Raw genomic sequence first — 20,041 nt, 5'->3', positions numbered from 1 at the left:
CCAAGCAATTAATTGTGGCATAATATCAGCATCTAAACAGCCCTTCCAAATTCTATCAGAAAGCACAATAGTCAGCAAAGTATGTTGCTATGCTGGGCATCTAATATTAGCATCTGAAGCTGAGGGAAAGTTTATGAAAAAGACTGAGCATGCCATGTGTGGAAAGCAATTACTCTAATTAATCTTCCTGACTTACCCAATGCATCTCTCTCTCTCTCTCTCTCTCTCTCTCTCTTAACTTTTTGTATCTCCGAAAAACTGTCTCCCTCTCCTTCTTTGTCAATCATTTCATTATAAGAGGTAGGCATCCATCACTTATTTTCTTTCAGTTTCCTATTTAAGACTATTTTATTTTTTTAATGAATAAGACAATATTTATATATATATATATATATATATATATATATATAATTGGGTTCAAGTTACACCCGTATAACTCTAAGCAATGTTACAACATCCAATAACTTATTATTAAATTCATATTTTGAAAATCCCAATATAATATATATATATATATATATATATATATATTTATTGATAAGTAGTACATTTGTAGAGCAGATATAATTTTTTCAAATAATAATTAGCAGAGAAAAATGTTGTCACTTATTATTATTTTGAATTTTCTTGTTAGAGCACTAGCAGCAGGTGTGTCAAATGCTTTGACGCACCAAATACAAAAAAAGAAAGGTTGATGAGATGTCTCAAATGCTAAACATTTTAGCATTTTTAGCAGAATTGCCACAGTACAATTCCATTAATAGAATGGCACTGTAGCCATTCTATTTCTTTTTTATTATTTTTTATCTCGCCTCCCACGCCTCTCTTCTCTATCCTTATTTTTAATTCATATTTTTTCTCTCTCTTATGTCATGTGCTCATAATTTCCCTCTTTCTTAGTCTTTAATGATGCTGGTCTTGGGAAGTTAAAAATGAAATAATTAATAAAGAATAAAGAAAGAATATTTAAATAAACTAGTAAAAGAATAGAAAATCCGATGCAGGACGTATTGTAAACTAATGTGTTAAAATAGATAGTAGGTTCTGGTGAGTAAAAATGACATTTGAGATAAACTGCTGATGCTAATGCTCTTATTATACAATGGAAATGCATGAACTGTCATTTGTACATTATGCATGACAACTTGTTATTAAATTAAATTCATATTTTGAAAATCCTATATATATATATATATATATATATATATATATTACAAGAAGTACACTTGTAGAGCTGATATATAGTTTTTTCATATATTAATTAGCAGTGAAGAAAGTCGTGACTTATTATTTTTTTGAATTTTTTTGTTATACAATGGAAATGCATGTGCTGTCAGCAAGCAAGCACAAATATATTTATAACGTAATATTTTTTCATGCATTGCACGGGTAGATGGCCAGTTTTACCTAAGGAGAAAAGAAAGAGTTGTTTAAATGAATTTACTATATTGCAGGATTTCAAAGAAATGCAGACTAATTTTATACTCTTTGGCAAAATCTTTAATAACTACAGATAACCAACCTCATTCATCTCTATAATCAGTAATTCATTCAGAAAATTAAATCATAAACATAAATACCTGCATATGAGGGCCAAGAGATGCTTCTACAACCTCTGGAAGTACTGTATAATTCCCATCAATGTAATGCAGCCGCACCTGGATGTTGCTGCTCCCCACCTGAGAAACTGGCAAGGGATGTGCCAAGGCAGCGGTTCGCCGACAGAGGTCCATAAGTATGAGGAAAAGGACCTTTACCTGCATCACATCAATGCATAGTGTTCTTAATGTCAAATATATTCTCCTTATAGAACATGAAATGAAACCATTTTTCTTAGTTCTTGAATCAAACAAAAGAAATTTTTCATATATTGGTGCTTCATTTTTTTTTTTTTTTTGTGGGAGTTTGAAGTAAAAAGAAAGAATCATCTGTCACCTCCTCAAAAGTGTATCCTTGACCAGCATTGCCATATCCTAATCTTGACCGGACACCAGATCCTTCTTCTGCTCCTTTTGCCCCAGGTATGAGTTGACTACCTCGACCTACCTGACCATCATCTGACCTGGCCATGGATGAAGTAGGCTTTGCAGACACAGAATTGATCTCCTCCACCTTGGCAGGAGCACTAGGTTGTGGTTTTTGCATATTTGTATCGGCATTTCTTTGTGCAGCCCCAAGAAAGCGGGGAAGTGATCGTCGGAAGAAAAAACAAAAAAGCAGAAGTTGGCATAATCGATGAAGGAAATGGCAATCCCCAATGAGCCTAACAGCTGGTGTTCCTGGAAAAGTTCCTGTGTTAATGCTTATCGGCATGAAAGATGATGGACCACTTATAGGGTTAGGAGTTGAATTGGACACTCCATCAGTCGTGCTACTAATCTTAGCAATAGCACCTTGTACCCAGGCTTGCATTTGGGTGCTTCCAGTGGAGCTTGTGGTACCACTTTGACCTCCTGGACAACAAAGCATCATAGTGTGAGAAGAATGTAGCAATGATATAATAAAGAAAGAGGAAACAAATTAAAGGAGCTTCTGGTTTCTCATGACTTCATCACAAAACACATCAATGACAGTGAACAAGACAAATAATTATGCAGCCACCCTTGCCTCTTAAGTAGGTACAATATGGTAACTGATCAACATGTGATCAAATTTTATGGTGTATCACATTATAGAAATTTATGTCTTCTCCGATTGAACAATCAAAATAAATTTTGTTCTTTTTCCTTTAGTTTGATTTTTAAGTACAAGAAGACCAGCACATACTGACCCTGACTTGGTGCAGGAGTTGCAGAACTTTGGGTAGGACTGGCAACCATATTGCGATTGCTTCCAGTGCCAGCAGTAACAGCATGACTGGCCAATGTGCGACAGAAACTTGCATAGCGCCTCAAACGTGTAATGAAATGCGAAGCTAGATCAAGAACAGCATCAACATAAGCCTGCATTAAATTGTAGCAATTAGAAAAGCTCAAAACTGAATGAGAAAAATATTTCCAGTAAAATTCTTTTTTCCACAAGTATTTCTGATCAAATTCTTAACAAAATAGAACTTCCATATCAAAGGAGCTGACTGATAGAAAGGGACACCTTTGGCCAACTAAATGACAGTGCTTAGGTTAATGCTGCAATTACAAGCCCCTGAGGTCTAGCTAAAACGGCTCCAGTTCAAAATCCACTGGATGCATGTGTAAACTTACCAATTAAAAATAAATATAATAAACTGTTCTGTTTAGGTCACACTTTCCTAGCTACGATGGCCCAGATAAACGCAAACCAATTATACTGAAGACAGCAGTCCTCAGTATCTACTGAAATTTTTACTTTAGCAACTAATAAATAATAAAAGTAAAATACATCCAGAAGTGCCTTTAATGGGGTGTGGTCATTCTTTGCCGCATGCAATGTATTTTACTTTTGAATAAAAGTAAAATACATTGCATGTGGCAAAGAACAACCACACCACATTAAAGACACTTTTGGCTTTATGAAACAACGGAGAACCAATCAGCGGCATCAGCTGATCTTAGTGTCTAAAATTTCAACAAGATCAACTGACAGGAAAAAAAGTTAAGGAAATGGAAGGACTGATGGAAGTGAGAAGTGAAACAGAACCAAAGTTAACCTGAATACTCTGAACTAGTGCTGGTTCAACAGCCATTATTTCAGGATCAATGCCAGATAACGTCTCACCAGTTGCCTGCCATGGCTCAGGTACTAAAGCCGAAGGATTTATCAACGCTGATTCAATTCCTTTCCCCAGCATATCCAGCAACAACCTTGCTTGCATATCAAGAACCATTGCTCTAACTTCTTGAGCATTTGTACCTTCAAGTAGCCTGCATTTTATCCTGTCTAGACTCTGCATCATGCAAAACCAGGTTTCATATCTTCAATAAAAACTTCAAAGCAAACAAGTTAGTGAGCATCAAAACAACTCCCCCCCCCCCCCCCAAAAAAAAAAATAATAATAAACCACCACCAAAAAGAGGTAAGTGGCAGGATGCATCATACGGGACAGTAGGACAACTCTGAGCTACATTTAGAATTTCAGATGCAGGTGATTTTTTGCCAGAGAAAACAGGGAGGTCACCAATGTAGACTTCTCATATCAATTCAAAGGTAAGTTCAATATCCAGAGTTAGTCAAAGATCATTTTAAGGTTATAAAAGTATGAGAATATCCTCAAACAGATAACATTTGCACTGCAACATCATTCAGCTGCAGCAGAAACTTATTCATGACTGTATCATACCTTCCCACACATCGCAACTTGCACAGAAATTAGAGGAACATATCAGATCACAGCATATTAATTAATATTCTGTCAGAATTCTTTAACATATTTGCTAATAGTACCTTTCATTTTTTTCATGGTATGAGTGTTAGGACAAGTAATGAACAACACAACCACAAGATAGCAAAGAACCACAAATAGGATAGAAAGTTTCTAAAAGCCACAATCCCTAAGATGGCACGTAATCTCCAGAATACACATTGTTTAAAAAGAAAAAGTAAGAAGAACTGGCTATAGCAAGCAATACAGTGTTCATAATGGTAAGTAGCAAATTGACAACAACAAAAATCCATAAAAGCTAAATAACGCTAATGATATCCAAAGAAAGATTCTTGACAATTTAAGATGGCAATAGTCCAGAGTAACATACAGGACCATACTGTTGTCTGTGCTGAGTGGAAGGAAGAGAATGAAAATCCGCATCCAAGACTGCAATGACACTGTTCAGAGAAACTGAAAGAAAGAAAGAACCAATGTCATAAACAAGTTGGCTGTCATCATTTCATACAAATGCTCTCATGGAAGATGCATAAATGATGATAATATATCATAATATTTATCTTCTAATTTCTCTTGCACTAGTATATATCAGTCACACCAAACTGTAGCAAAAATATTCCTACCAATGCCATCCTCTGCTGCACTCTGTGTACAACCAACAGCATCCCACCAATCAACTCCAACCAGAAGGCTCCACCAAAATCTGTTCCGACAAACAAAATCAGCATCACAATGCAAAATATTGAGATAATTCTGACAACTGAGATGGAAAAATGCATAAGCACTATTATATCAACTATCAAATTTACACCTTGCAGATAATATATCTCAAGTGGTTTCAAAAAGTACCTCTCAGCAATTGCACGCTCCCAGGTTGATGAGTTGGCCTTCGCTTGACTACTTGGGACAGCAGGAGGAAGAACACGAATTATCTTCAACATAGTGCGGTCCTTGCTAGTGTCATGCCAAACAGAACCTGAGCAGCAGCTTGTAGAAGAGAAGGCAGGAGCAGCAATTGCAGATCCAACATTAATCTGGTAGTTATCAACAGGTGCAAAGTTTGGACCAGAAAAAATGTGGACCCCACCCCGCAGAAAAGCAATAGCAATCTCACCACCATGAGCAGAATAGACAATTCGAGCAAGTGTCCTTACATCACTTGGTAGATCAAAGGGATCAAAAATGACTTTTTTCCTCTTGTCAGCACCAGAATCAGATATCTTCCTTGCATCAGAAGCTGGTCCTGTTGCAGCTGCTTGGTGAGATTTAAAATCATTAGTTGGTGTAATGCTTGTATCCACTTTGGACACCCAAACTGTTTGCATGGGTGCCTGCCCACCATAACTAGAAGTGGGATTTCCAAATATTTGATGGAGGACAACGGGCTTAAGAGATGATTCCCAACGTTGCACTCTCCACCCTGTGATCGAAGGACCCTCATCCGGATCATAAGGGGACATGTACTGTCCTGCACATGTAAAAATTGTTACTGATTAAACTCCTAAAGCCACTAACTCTGTTATCACGAGAAAGTGAGGAAACATGGACAGAAAACCACGTGTGTATATGTTGGTTTGTGACAACCAAATGGGACATGAGTTTTGTTGCCCGTCTATGCACTTGTGTCACAGAACAATTGAACGTTAAAACAAGTCAGATAATAAAATAGAATTAGGAAATGGCCAAAAGACAATTAATACACGTATCAGAGTAAAGAACCATTAAGTACAGAGTAAAAATCCACAATAAGGGTATGACACAATCTTCTCCACTTTTATGAAGCAATTAAAAACCTTTCAGTTAAATAGTAGCCAGGCTAAAGTAAGACAGGACAGGGCATTATGTTACCATGTGTCCAAACTTATATGGCCAGAAACTTGAGAATCAGTAAAACAAGATAAAATGCAAGGAACAGATAACTAAATAATATCAACATAGGGTAAATCATGGCCGCTACATTATATTAAGTTAGCAATTATTTGAATGAGGGAGCAGTTATTACAATCTCGGATTGTTTTCTTGATTCCAAAGATTTTCTGCCAAGCAAGTTTTAGTGCTCACTAGGTTCTAACTTTTAAGGAGTCCAGCCTTTACATACTTCCCATATACATGGGATGTATACACTGGCACTTTCAAAAAATTATTTACCATCAAGAAAAATTGATATCTTCTTAGAATTTGTTGTTTCATAATGTCATAGCACATGAAGAATATGCACAATTACAGGGCAACAATTACAAAGGTTAAAAAAAACACTATCTGCATTATCAATGCCCCAGATTACTCAACCAAATATAATTAACAAACAAATGATTGCTCTGCTTTAGCAGAAGCATGACATTGAATTTAAAAAGTAAATAAAATACTATCAAGACAGAAAACAGAGAAGTACCCTCAACTATAACAACAGCTAGCACAGAACCGCCACGAGTTGGATCAAAGGCTACTGCAGTAACCCCAGAACCCCATGTAGTAGTTGCTGCAGATTGAGCTGCAGCCTCAGGACTCACATATGCAGAAAAATTTGAAACTGGCGAGCAATGAAGTGGTACTGTCTCGCTGAGATCTTGATCTGTCCTTTTTCCTTGCTTTGCTTCAGATATTAAATATTCCTGCCAACTAAATAAATATGCAGCCAAAGGAGCAAAACCTGGCCAACACGGAGGGTTAAGAGAAGGTGGAACCCCATTGCTTAAACTTGTCTTTGGAGTTGCTTGAAATGCATTTCCAGGACCAGGAGTCACCTCCCAAACAACTACAGTGGATGGGTTCACGATAGGAACACCTGCCACATGCATGGCACCACTATCTGTTATGATGGCATCAGCAGCCATGATCCCGCTAGGTCCAGCACCCAAAAGTCCTTTGCTTGTGCCAAACCACTTAGGCACTGCACCATTATGACTAGAAGGCCACTGGGACCAATGAAGTTGAACAGAGCCTGATGAGAAAACAGAACAGACGCAAAGAAAGTTGGGCCACCGAGCTGAAACAAAAACCAAATATTGCATCAGATATAACATTCCTGATGCTGTTTTGATTTATGAACTCAATCTGCTTACAGGATAGACAACTAATTGGGAAGACATTATCATTCATCATCATCATAGTAAATGGTACAGGCAGCCATAATACCTAAATAAGATTGTAAAATATATTAATAATTTCCACAATCAGTTAATTTCATAGTCTAAAATCTCACCAAGATCTCTTGAGATACTGAAATATCTAAGTATTGGTAATAAGAAACATTACTGATATCTTAAAAAACCATTCATAAATAAATTGGCTGATTTCTCATAAAATTTCACCAAAATATTAGAAACAGCACACAAATATATGTAAAATAAATGAAAAAGGAAAATTGTGAAACCCACCAGGTGTTACATAGGATTTATTGACCAATACTTAGAAATCTATTAAATATCATACTCATGTGAAGCCATCCCTTTTTTTCTGAGCAAAAATCAGGCTGATAAATAATCAAATATCACTCAACACAAATATATATATATATATACACACACACATCTCAGATGGTACAGCAGAAACCTAGGAAAATATCCTCCAATATCAGCAATATTTTCAAATTTTCAAAACCTTCATGTATTTTAAAAAATCATATTCTTGTGGTAATAGAAAAAAGTATGGATACAATAATTTTTCTCATTTTCTTTTAAATTATATGGTTTAGAAATATATAACTTTCAAAACTATATGCTTCATGTTTGCAACTTCGCATATGGTCCACCTTAAAAAAAAGACTGAAACTATATCCTACTCAAAGAATCTTGTGCGACTAGATCTTGTAATTATGAGTACAACATTAAGAAACTATAACCAGAGGACCATTGAAGATCAAAATTAAGCCAGTAATCATCTAATTTATTAAGCTTCCAATATCTGAACCACCTAGTTTTAAGCTTGCTACTAACAAACACACCCACAACCTACAAGTTACATATGAAAAATTGCACCACATAACTTAATATTCCTAGGCTCATGGGCCATGGCAGCATCATAAACCAAACATTGTAAAAATAGATTGCAAAGAGCAACAAACCTGAAGTTTGAGACTGCTGTGAAAGGAACTTTTCCTCAAAAGTTGACTTTGAGCTTGTAGAAGCACTGGATTTCGAGGAAAGCCACCTATACTGATTTTTAACAAATACAACAATAAAAGGATGCTCAAAAAGACCAGAATCCAATTATAAAGAAACGAGTTGAACATACCAGAACTAGCGCAGGACAATGACTTAAAACAAAACGCAGAGTGACCATTTGTGATATAAAAATTTACCCAAACTGCCCATAAGCAAAAAAGTAACAATATGCTAAGACATCAGAAAATGTGACTTTGCACTATACAGAAGTGGAAGAAGCTGAAAAAGCCTATGAAAACATCTTCAGAAAAATCTTTTTGATTGAAGCAATCTAATAAGTTATGAAGCACCTGCTGAAAGCTCTTGAAAAGAAAATTTTTTTGGAGGGAGTTACTCAAATGAAAGGCTCTGCATTTAGAAAGGAAAAAATGGTGTTTATATCTAGGGGTGTCCATGGGTTGGGCCAAGTCAGTTTGGACTTCACACATTATGTCGGTCATTGGGTGGTGAAGGATGAGACCCATCACTTACTGAGCAGAAAGAGCAGCTCAAGCTTGCAGGTATCCACCGGTGGTGGTCAGATTCAGTCGAAACCTGCTAAAAGATGGAGAGCAGAAACATCCGAGATTGCAAGATCTCCGTCGTATCTGATTGGAAATCTATGAGATCTCCGACCAGATATCAGAGATTGTCTCAGCCAATCTGGGAAATTTTTTTACCAGTATTGCATCTTCATTGGGCAGGTCAGTTTCATCCGATTCCCAAGTGGGAAAACTGACACTTGACCCATTTGAGGCAGATTTTGGACTGTTGAACCTGTCGCCACCATCAAAACCAGCCAAATCCCAAAAAGTCAGTCTGGGTTGAGCAGGTGAGTCAATTTGAGTGGGTAGTTGGACAGTCATATTCATATCCAAAGACGACCTGATTATCCAGACTTCTTCTCCACTACTGCGTGCTTTTTTATTTCTCCCCCTGGTTTGGCAGCTACTGTTGCCTATGCATTTGAGGCAGTTCATTTTTAAAGCTAGCTGTTACTAGCTTATGCTGTATAATAAGTCGTTCCTTTTACTTTTAATAGCCTTTATCACTTGTAACAGAAAGTTAGCTAGCTGATAGGTTGTTAGTGATAAGTGCAATAGCCTATTAGTTAGTTAGAGAAGTTTGTTAGGCCTTGGCCAATCACATGGCAGCCACATGGTGGGTTCTTGTAACTAACTCAGCAGCTTTCTTATGTAACTATAAATAAGCAAGGTTGCCCTCATTGTAACTAGTTGAATTTGAATCCAAGAAATCTCTACCTATTCTGAGAGCGTGTTTCTTGAAGAGCTAGTTCATTCTTTCTTTTCTCTAAGCAACTTAGCCTTCTAAACATCTTTCCTCATCACCATTTTTGGTCCATCACTATATTTGTCAAACCCTGGGAATCAAACCCTGGACTTCCCAGATGCTGGATTTTTTACATATACTTTTTATTTGATAAGTAAGAAGAATCTTTATTTAAAAAGACTACTTCATGCAATAAGATCACAAAGCAGTTGAATGGTACAAGAAAGAGAAAAAACAGAAAAATATGCAAAGGAGAGGAGAGTTGATAAACAATGGAAGGAAATCACTATCTTAGCCCCCTAGCTCGACACCAATCAAACAGAGAACCAATAAATGAAGCAAATAGCTGATCCCCCAAACTTTCCACATCTCAAACATGCATATATTACACTCCCTCTGTATACACCACATCAAACACAACGATTCCCAAATGTCTAACAAGTGCTTCCCCAAGCAATTCCTACCAAAAAGAAGATCTAGCACTGTTCTTTGTAAAACCCTAAAGGATCTAAAGACAAAACACCACAATAATAAGTCTACTCACATTGAATCAATACATGATCCATTGTCTCCCTACTACATTTGCACATACAACACCAATCAACAATGGCAAAACCCCCTCTCCTCAAATTATCACTAGTATCTTTCCCCATACTGTAGTCCAAATAAAGAAAGAAACTCGCCTAGGTGCCTTAACTCCCAAATACCTTTCCAAGGAAAGACGACAAAAAAGGAACCTCTTAGTGCATTATAATGAAAATGGATATCAAAGCCCTTGTTTTTCTTTAACTTCCACCTCACACGTTCCCCATTCTCTGTTGAAGGGGTACTGGATCCCAGAATATGAAGAAAAACCACCACTAAACCCAACTCCCAATCATTCAAATCCTGAATGAACCTCAAATCCCAACTACTCTCTTGCACCCCCTGACTCACCAATGAATACTCTATGGAGACCTCCCTATCAGTGGAAATCTCATACAAAACTGTGAAAGCCATTTTGAGAGGTTGAACACAACAACAATCATGCCAGAACCTCACACAACTCCCCACTCCAACCTCAAACCGAGTGTATTGACTAAATGCTTACCAACCCATTCTAAGACTCCTCCAAAAATCACAACCATGTAAATCCCTACCCAACTTAGAACTCCATCCCCCCCTCTGGCCACCTAGAAAGCACTAACGTGGCTCCAAGGTCGCCGTACCGAAGTCCGACGCGGCATCCAGCATCCGACTCGCCGACTCTCCCTTTTTTTTCTTTTTCTTTTTTTTGATTCGCGTCGACTCGGCCAGATTTGTGCCGATTTGCACCGATTCAGGCCCAAACGGACCAATTCCGGAGGATTCCGGCGGAAACGGGAACCAATACTGCCGAAACAGCCACCGAAACATGCCGATATGGCCGATTCCGGCCAAAACGGCCACCGAAACAGTCCAAAATGAGCAGCGGCTGCCATTCTCCTGCTTCATGTGGCCTTGTGAGAGGAAAAAAAAAAAGAGAAGGAAGAAGAAGATGAGAAGACAAAAAATATGGATGGAAGAAGAATAAAGGTATCTAACAAAAGAATATAAATTAAGTAGGTGGGAATGTCAATTATTTAATGTGGGTAGGCTTGGGAATTGGAAAATGAGTAAAAGAACGTACTTGAAATGTGGTTTTTTGTTTACAACTATCAAAAGTAGTGATTTTATTAAAAACAAATCATAAATAATTGTTTTTTAATAATAAATTCTACCATTTATTTGAATTTTATTATATAAAAATATTAAATTTACTATATAAAAATATTTTTAATAATTTTTTAATCGCCGAGTCCCGCCTCACCCGCACCCACCTTTTTCAAAAATTGCCAAGTCCCGCACCCGCACCCGAGTCCCGAAACGCACCCGTGCTTCATAGCCGGCCACTCTTTCCCAAACTTCATAGCTACCACCCTCCTCCAAAATCGTATACACACTCCCCACCAAACTAATAGGCCGGAAATCTCTAATTTTACTCTTCCCATATGATGGATGTAATGAAGAATAGGCTTATAGTTGAATACCCCCTCCTTATTTGAATGCACTCTAAAGTCAAAATTTCAAATTTCCTTGCCAACGCTCATTGCTCATGTCCAGTCCCTACAAATCATACCTCAGAAGACTTTATGCCTTACAATAAGTTGTTTTCCCATTGGTTCAAACAAAATTAAGATATCTCAGCTCTATACCATAGGAATTAGATCTGCTGGATTTATTTCAGTTGACATGACAAGAAGCTTAAAAAAAACTATTAGGAAAACAAAAATGGTACAATTCAAGCACCATACTACATCATGATAATTGATGAGCAAAACATATAGATAAATAGTTTAGCAGATAAGTAGAAGACAGAAATTTCCTGCATACCGGAGACACCCCTGATAACCACTTTGTAACAACAGCAATATCCTGTCGCCATTCATGCTCAGGCAGCCAGCAGCTAGCATCACGTACCAGATTAGCTGGCCCCTGAATCAAGAGATCATATATATGCTAAATGAGAATATGCAACAACATAAAAACAATACTAGACATACAATCAGGATAAAGATGTGAAACAGAGAGAAGTCAACCAATTGAGAAAAAGCATGCTATATGCATGCAACTAACAGCTTGTCAGGGAAAGGCATCTACTTAAGTAGTTGGAGAAAGTTTAGCTTACCTGAGAGGGCTGAGTCCAAATAGTTATCCTCCCATGAAAATTAGCGATTAGCAAGGCACGAGGGCAGGAAGTAGGAGACCATTCAATAAACTGAACAGAATCACGAGGAGAATCTGCAAAAGATATGCAATGCAACCAATCATAATTGACAAAATTAGACCAATTCTCCCCCACCCCCTTTTCTCCCACCACAACACAAAATAAATAAATAAAAAGCAAAAAACCTTGTACAGCATGACAAACAATGAATTACGTTAAATTACATTTGGTATACACCAAATGGACACCCTAACTTTTACCAGTATGATAAACAAATTAGGCTGTTAGAAGTATGTGGTTAAATAATTAAATTTATCATTTTTTAATAACTTAAGCTTTTGAAACAATCAATAATTTAACATAGTAGCAGAGCAAGAGAACCTAACTTTGATCCCCAACTTTACTCTACCTCCCAATTTAAATGTTAAAAATCCCACAAGTTGGGCCCCACTTATTGAGGGAGAGTTTAGGGGCCCACACGTGAGAAGAAGTATTAGAATTATAATTAAATTCATCATTCCTAATAGCTCAAGCTTTTGGGAGACTTGGTAATTCAACACAATCAACATTCCATATGTAATGCAATGACAACAATGAAAAAGAAAACAGAGAAAATGTAAACTAATGAATCAATTGCAAAATAAGACTTTTTTTTTTTTTTGATAAGTCAAAATAAGACATGTTTTTTAATCATGTCTTAGTTGCATATCGTATGTTGAGGTTTTTAGGTCTATCTAGGCACAGATATAGCCACAAATAAAAATTTCAAAATTATAATAAGAACTAATTCTAATTCCACATATACCAGTCAATCTGATTTCACAAACACCACTCCATTTAAATTCTGGAATCAACCAGTTCAAACGATAGCAAAGAAAAGCATGATTGGGTAAGAGGGTATCAAAAAAGGTTGAGCATACATATGCTAAGTCACTAATAGTTCAGCATACCTATGCTTTAAATTAAATTTTATTATCAAAGAATCACATCATTTTTTGCCGCCAAAAAGACCTATATACGTACTCAGAAAAATGTTTAATCAATTTAGAGCATCATATCAAATTTTAGTTGCCCTTTGCATTCTTTATTCTTTTATATATATATATAAGTAGCCCCCTTGCATTCATATTGAAGAAAAACTAATTTTATGAGTTTTCAAGCTCAATGAGTTGCAAGTTTGCAACTTGTCTCTTCTTTTTATTTTTATTTTTTTAATATTCTGGAACTATTCAGTGTTCAAAATCATATGCTTACACAATAATATGACAGCCATGAGTCCCAAAAACAAAAATGCTTACACAAAATTAGGCAAACTATCCAAAGACCAGAAGTTCTCTCTTCACAACTCAATTTTAAACCTAATATCTCTAACTTTTTCTTTCATTCATATGGCTTTAGCAGAAGCATTAACACCTGCTCTCAACTTGAAAGGGGGCAATTCTTTAACCCAGGCCTTTTACTGGTAAAGTAAGAGTACTAGCGTTCCCAATTTTCGGATTGTTCAAAGCAGAATAATACGAAAATATAGTTGGCCCATCACAATTATAAGGAAAAATATTAACAGAAGCGGTTCAGAGAAGGATCAGAACACTGAGCATTGAGCACCTATTTTTCTAATCCCATGACGAGTAGTTTCCCAACCTCAGAAAAGTAAAACACCCAACGGACAAATAACAATTGTACATCAGAACATCAAAAGCCATAATTAAATTATACAATAACAAGTGATAATGATCATCAAAATACCAGCTGTGACATTGAACACTGCACACTCAGTTGGTCGCTCTGGAATCACAATATGTATGGGGATCCAAAATGGTGGATTTGCATTAGAACTGCAAAAGCAAAATATGAACCAGAAAATTATACTCATAGGAATCAATTTTCACAAGCAGGATAAACCCTCCGATCACCATCATTGAAAATGGTTGTATGCAATTCAGAAATAGAGTGATGAAAGCATGGCTATTCAGAAACTAGGGTTCTCCAAACTTCAATATGAGAGAATTTCTAAACAGCAAGAGATTGATGTAATGTTTCAGGACATATGCATAATAACATATGATGAAAAGCTACAGAGCTACAAAGTCAAGTTCTGTCACTCAAGGTAATTGTGCAGTTGTGATATCCTTGTGCAGTGCATCTCAAGCTCTTGACATGTATAACTTTGCAACAAGCGGATACCAAATCTGTTATAAAGAAATAAGGCAACATAGAAGATGTCTGCTATGGCCATTATCAATGTTGGAACTCCCCATATCACACTATTTTCTTTTGATTGATGCAGACAGAAAATTAAAGTAATTAATGTTGCTGGACCTGATTGATGCTGATTAATGCTATTCAGGAGATTTGATAGCTATTTGAATTGTATTTCAATATATGATATGATCTTACTATAATTTTATGTTCTTTCCATGTTTGATGTAATTTGGGGACTCTTTAAAGGGCCCAAAGTTGATTCTTTGATTCCTATTATGCTTGGTGCTGATTCCAAGCAGCCCCAAGTGCTGATGCCTAGATTCTTTCTATTTTTCCATTTTTATTGCTTGAATATCCCCTTGATTTATTCTTTTTCTTCTTCTTTTTCCCCAAATACAACTACACAAGTCACCTCGTAGAATTTATTGTCAGATCTTATCGCATATTATCATATGGAGTTAACTCCCACGACGGATGTTCCCTCAATGCTCCACATGGATTTCAGAATAGACAAGTGAAAAAAAAAATTTGAAAATGCTAAAAAATGATTACCTGCTATATTTCCTTTTTTTTTTTTGTGGTGGGGGGGGGGGGGGGGGGGGGGATAGAGTACACCAACCTTGGAATTCTTGCACAGGTCTCTGATGCACAAGCTATAGCATTCAGTTTTCCACACCAAGCAACAGCACTAGAAATACAAACAAAAGTAATATTGATACAAAAGCAAAGCTTCAATACAGCTACAAATGTACAAATAATTAAATGTTCACAATCAGATAAACAAAATATATAATTCAATGCAAGACAAGCATATCAAATGGAGAATGATATTATAGATCTATAAGAGCACTCTCATCAGGTATCTTATATGTGTTAAATGTTATAATATGACATATTTGGCACACTAAACACAAAAAACAAAGCTTTATCAGGTGTGTCAAATATCTCAAAAATTTGAGATATGCTACAGTACCGTTCCATCTTTGGAATGGTACGGACAGCTATATTAAAAAAAATATTTTTTTATTCATTTCTCTCTCCTCTTTTCTTACTTTTATTTCTTCTCTCTCACTTTTTCCTTCTTTCTTCCTCCACTGTTCCTCATGTTCAGTCACACTCCCTCTTCCCTTTTTCTTTTTCTTTCTTCTCTAGCATCTTCACTAGCTTCGGGTTCTTTTTTTTTTTTTTCCTTTTTTCTTTTTTCCGTTCCCTTTCTCTGCGCTTCTTTCTCTATTTTTTTTTTCCTGTCACGAAGAAGAAGGTGATTCCGATTGAAGGGACTCGCCGATTGGAAGCAGAGCTCGCCTATCTAAAACAAAGCTCACCGATCTGAAACTCAACTCACCGATTGAAGCTTGCCGATCTGAAGCAGCAGATCATCGCTGTGCCTCCCCTGCTTGGGTGGATCGTGGGCATGGGTTGCTAGATTTTGTGGTGGGTTCAGGTGTGGATGAGTTTGCAGTGCTTGTGTTGGCTTTGGATGGTTTGGATTGGTGGTTAGTGGCGGTGTGGCAATTGGGAAAGAACATGGGTTTTGAGGTTAGCGGTGGTGTGGCAATTGGGTTAGCGGCGATTGGGAAAGAACATGGGTTTTGAGGTTAGCAGTGGTGAAGGCGGTGAGGTTCACCATCTCTCTGTTCTATATTTTTTTTCCTTTTTTTTTTTTTTTTGGTTCTTGTCTCTAACCCATGGCCATGGCCGAAAGCTCAATTTTGTCGGGGTTTGTGGTTGAGGTGGCGGTGGTGGTGGGGCTTCCGATTTGGTGTTGGTGGGCTATGGGTTTGTTTTGAATTGTGTTTTGGGGTGTGGAGGATGCGGTGGATGTGTGGTGGTGGCTGTTGGTTGTTGGCAGATGTGTGTGGTGGCTGTTGATTGTGATTGATGAGTTTTAAATATTATTTTAACATGTTGTATATATTATTTTAATATATAGAATAGAAGAATAGAACATCTGATAATCAGTGTATTGTAAAATGATGTGGTAAAACAATAAAGTAAGCTTTTGGTGTGGAACTCTTTTTGATTGGTCTCGGGCGTGGGGACTCACGTCTAGTGATTCCCTCCCTTCTTTTTTTTGCTCCCTTTTCCTATTGTAATTTCTTTGTTGTTTGGTTTTCTCTCTTGTTTCTCTTTGTTTTCTTCTTCTTGTATTTTCTGGGTTACTCTGTGTTTTTTAGGCATAGAGTAGCCTTTCGTATATATATCATTCTTTCTTATCAAAAAAAAAAAGTAAGCTTTTGGTGTGTTAAAATGGCTTTTTTTTTTGAAAGAGCTAATGAGAATGCTCTAATATCACCAAAAAAAAAACCTAGATCAAATGGAAAATACTACACGTTCTTATGACATTATGTCCCCAAATTCTTATGTATGAATGACCATGGCTGTATCAATGGCACAAGAAGATATCAAGGATCTGTCAGGAAGTCAATTATTTACTTCCTCTGTTCTTTCTCCTCAAAGTACAACTTGCATAAATTTAAATGCAAATTATATTGCGTTTGGGAATAATGCACACCTTTGAACTTTAAACTCGGATCAGAGCAAGTTATAATCATTGAAATACATACACCAAAATGGAAAGACCAATTAATTGACAAAGAGTGCTACAGTTCCTCTGTATGAAAAAGAAAAATGGATCAAAAAGATCTTCTCAGTTATCCAGGAATTCCTAGGCTCCTGATAATGGAAAAGGAATTGTTGCATTATTATATGTCAATAGAAATGCTGAGGCTTTTCTGAGACGGAAATTGTGGAATTTGTGGGGAGGACTTGGAAAAGGTTCAAAAAGGTCTTCTAAGTTGTCCAGGAATGCCTAGGCTCCTGAAGAAGGACAAGGAGTTGTTGCATTATTATATGTCAAAAAAAGCTAAGTAAGTTTTTCTGAGACAGAAATTGAGGAGTTTATGGATAAATACTGGGGATCAAAATACTGCATACTTTCACAAAATGGCTAGTGTAAGGAATGCTCAAAATTCTATTAGGTGTATTACAGATGGAATGGTAATATGATTGATGGTGTTAATCAGATCAAGGAAGTTGCTGTTAATTTCTTTAAATCTCCTTCATTCTACTAAGACTGGTAATGATTAAGATGTTGAACAGAAAATTAAGGAGGTGCCAAGGTGGTGCAGCACCGCATTTCAGACTATCAAAAGAGGCTTTTTCAGGCGCAGGTGACAGCAGAGTCAATAAAAAAAATAAGAAAGCCGTGTTCTCTCTCAAGAATGACAAGGCTACAAGTACCGATGGGTATACTCCTCTTTTCTTCAGGCACGCTTAGGGGATGAGGTCAGCGCAGCTATCTTAGATTTCTTTTGGAAAGGCAGGTTGCACGCTGACGCAAATGCAACTATCATTACTTTGGTTCCTAAGATCCTTAAACCCTTCAAAAATGAATGACTTAAAAGTTAAAACCCAGTGCTTGTTGTGATACCAATTATAATTCCATCTCCATATTGCTTGCTAATAGATTGAGAGTTGAGCTAAAAGATTTCATTAGCCCTGGACAATCAGCTTTTATTCCTGGCAGGAATATCTCTGATAATATTCTTTTTGCTCATGAACTGGTGGTTATCATTGACATTCATCTAAAGCTTATAACTCGGTTGAATGGAATTTTATAATTGAAGTCTTGAAGGCTATTGGTGTTCCTGATGAGTTCGTTGGTTGTGTGAAGGCTTGTACAACATTCCCTAAATTTTCTATTGCAGTTAATGCTTTTTTGGCTGGGTATTTTGAACTGAAAAAGGGTTAAAGGCAACAGGACCCTCTTTCTCCTTATCTATTTTCTATGGATGATGTTTTGTTGTTTGCTTCAGCCCATTGGCCCTTAATAAAAAATAATAATTGATGTGCTAGATGAAATTATGAATACAAGGAAATTTCTTGTCTCTCAGTCAATAATTATAAAAATAAATAAAAAAGAGTGAGATCTTTCCATCTGGCACTGATGATAATTTAACGCACAAAGTGTCTGGTTTGCTGGAATTACCTGTTGGTAAGCTGCTTTTGAGATATCTTGAGGTTCCTCTAACTTCAGTAACTATAAGACTCCCCTATAAAGATTGCAAGCCTATCATTGCAAAAATTTCCGCTAGAATCTATCCCTGGACAGAAAAGAATTCATCTTTTGGTGGGAGAATCCAATTGATCAACCTGGTTTTGGATAGTGTGCAAGTATTATGGTCCAGCCTGTTCATCTTAACTAAAAGAGTGATTATAGGTATTGAGCAAAAACTAAATGCCTCACAATGGACAGGCAAGGAAGGTAAGAACTATTGTGGCTAAGGTTGCCTGGAAAGATGTTTGTTAAAGCAGGGAATTTGGGTGGCTTGAATGAGGAAATATTTGTGAAAAGGTAGCAGTTTCTAGTCTATCCCTATTCCTTAGCAATGCTCTCGGAGTTGGAGGGGTATTTTACAGCTTAGGAAGCTTGCCAGGAACCTGATTTGATTCAAGGAGGGATCTGGTCAATCTATCTTCCTCTGGTATAACTACTGGCATCCCCTGGTCCTTTTATATAAAGTTTGGTCATAGGGGGCCTAATGACATTACTAGTGGCAGAAAGGCCAAAGTTTCTGATCTATTTCAGAATGGGATGTGGAATCTTCCTCCAGAAAAATCTAACATCCTCATTCAAATCAAAAGTGGGCTTCCTTTTTTTTTTTTTTTTTTTGCTAAACCCAAATTGGGCTTCCTACCATCACCTTGGTTGATATTGCTAGTCCTGTATGATTTCTTCTAAAAGTGGGGTGTATAACTTTGTGATGGTCTCACAGTATACTTCCTATACACTTGAGCTATGTTTTTTTCAATAAAGTTAGGTTATTTACTTTAAAAATAAAATAAATAAAAAATGGGGTGTATAACTGTAAGGAGACTTTTTTTTTTTTGATAAATAACGTAAGAGTATTATTAATAATAATAAAGGAATTGCCAAACCGAGTACATAGGGGATGTACTAATGATGCAGAAATCATGAAACAAGAGAACAACGGTCAAGAAAAATAGAGAAGGAAGAAAAGGAAAAATGAGAAAAAACCACACTCCATTCGAAGAGAGTGTGTAAGAAATAAGACTTAATCTCCAACAAAGAGCGTTCGCAACCCTCAAAACTTCTAGCATTCCTCTCTCGCCAAATGCACCAAATCAAGCAGTGAGGTACCAACTTCCGAATATCAATGTGACGATGTCTCGCAAACTTTCCTTGCCAAGCCTCAAACACCTCAAGAACAGTACGAGGCATAACCCATCGAATACCGTACAAGCGTAAAACCGCAGACCACAAACCTCCCAAGCTATGGTGCAATGAAGTAGAAGATGATCCACCGACTCCCCACACCTCTTATACATAAAGCACAATACACAATCACTCGTCTTTTACGA

General features: G+C 36.9%; 1 protein-coding gene across 2 annotated transcripts in view; it reads right to left on the bottom strand.

The window, feature by feature from the left end:
* LOC142636876 (mediator of RNA polymerase II transcription subunit 16) overlaps positions 1-20,041 on the bottom strand; it is a 34,257-nt gene that overhangs the window by 2,529 nt on the left and 11,687 nt on the right. Inside the window, exons 2-14 of one of the 2 annotated variants that reach the window (XM_075811164.1) lie at positions 15,276-15,344; positions 14,201-14,289; positions 12,416-12,528; positions 12,121-12,222; positions 8,361-8,451; positions 6,690-7,283; positions 5,147-5,765; positions 4,921-5,000; positions 4,668-4,750; positions 3,626-3,862; positions 2,771-2,942; positions 1,936-2,453; positions 1,581-1,757 (exon numbers count right to left, since the gene is read on the bottom strand). In XM_075811164.1, the coding sequence (XP_075667279.1) occupies positions 1,581-1,757; positions 1,936-2,453; positions 2,771-2,942; positions 3,626-3,862; positions 4,668-4,750; positions 4,921-5,000; positions 5,147-5,765; positions 6,690-7,283; positions 8,361-8,451; positions 12,121-12,222; positions 12,416-12,528; positions 14,201-14,289; positions 15,276-15,344 (2,944 nt within the window). Of the gene's footprint in view, positions 1-1,580; positions 1,758-1,935; positions 2,454-2,770; positions 2,943-3,625; positions 3,863-4,667; positions 4,751-4,920; positions 5,001-5,146; positions 5,766-6,689; positions 7,284-8,360; positions 8,452-12,120; positions 12,223-12,415; positions 12,529-14,200; positions 14,290-15,275; positions 15,345-20,041 lie in introns of those variants that run through there. The other variant, XM_075811165.1, reaches the window with a different exon arrangement.

The sequence above is a fragment of the Castanea sativa genome, chromosome 5, assembly GCF_040712315.1.
Source record: "Castanea sativa cultivar Marrone di Chiusa Pesio chromosome 5, ASM4071231v1".
Taxonomy (NCBI): domain Eukaryota; kingdom Viridiplantae; phylum Streptophyta; class Magnoliopsida; order Fagales; family Fagaceae; genus Castanea; species Castanea sativa.
Note: the sequence above shows the minus strand (reverse complement) of the source record. Positions and strands in the feature narration are given on the sequence as shown.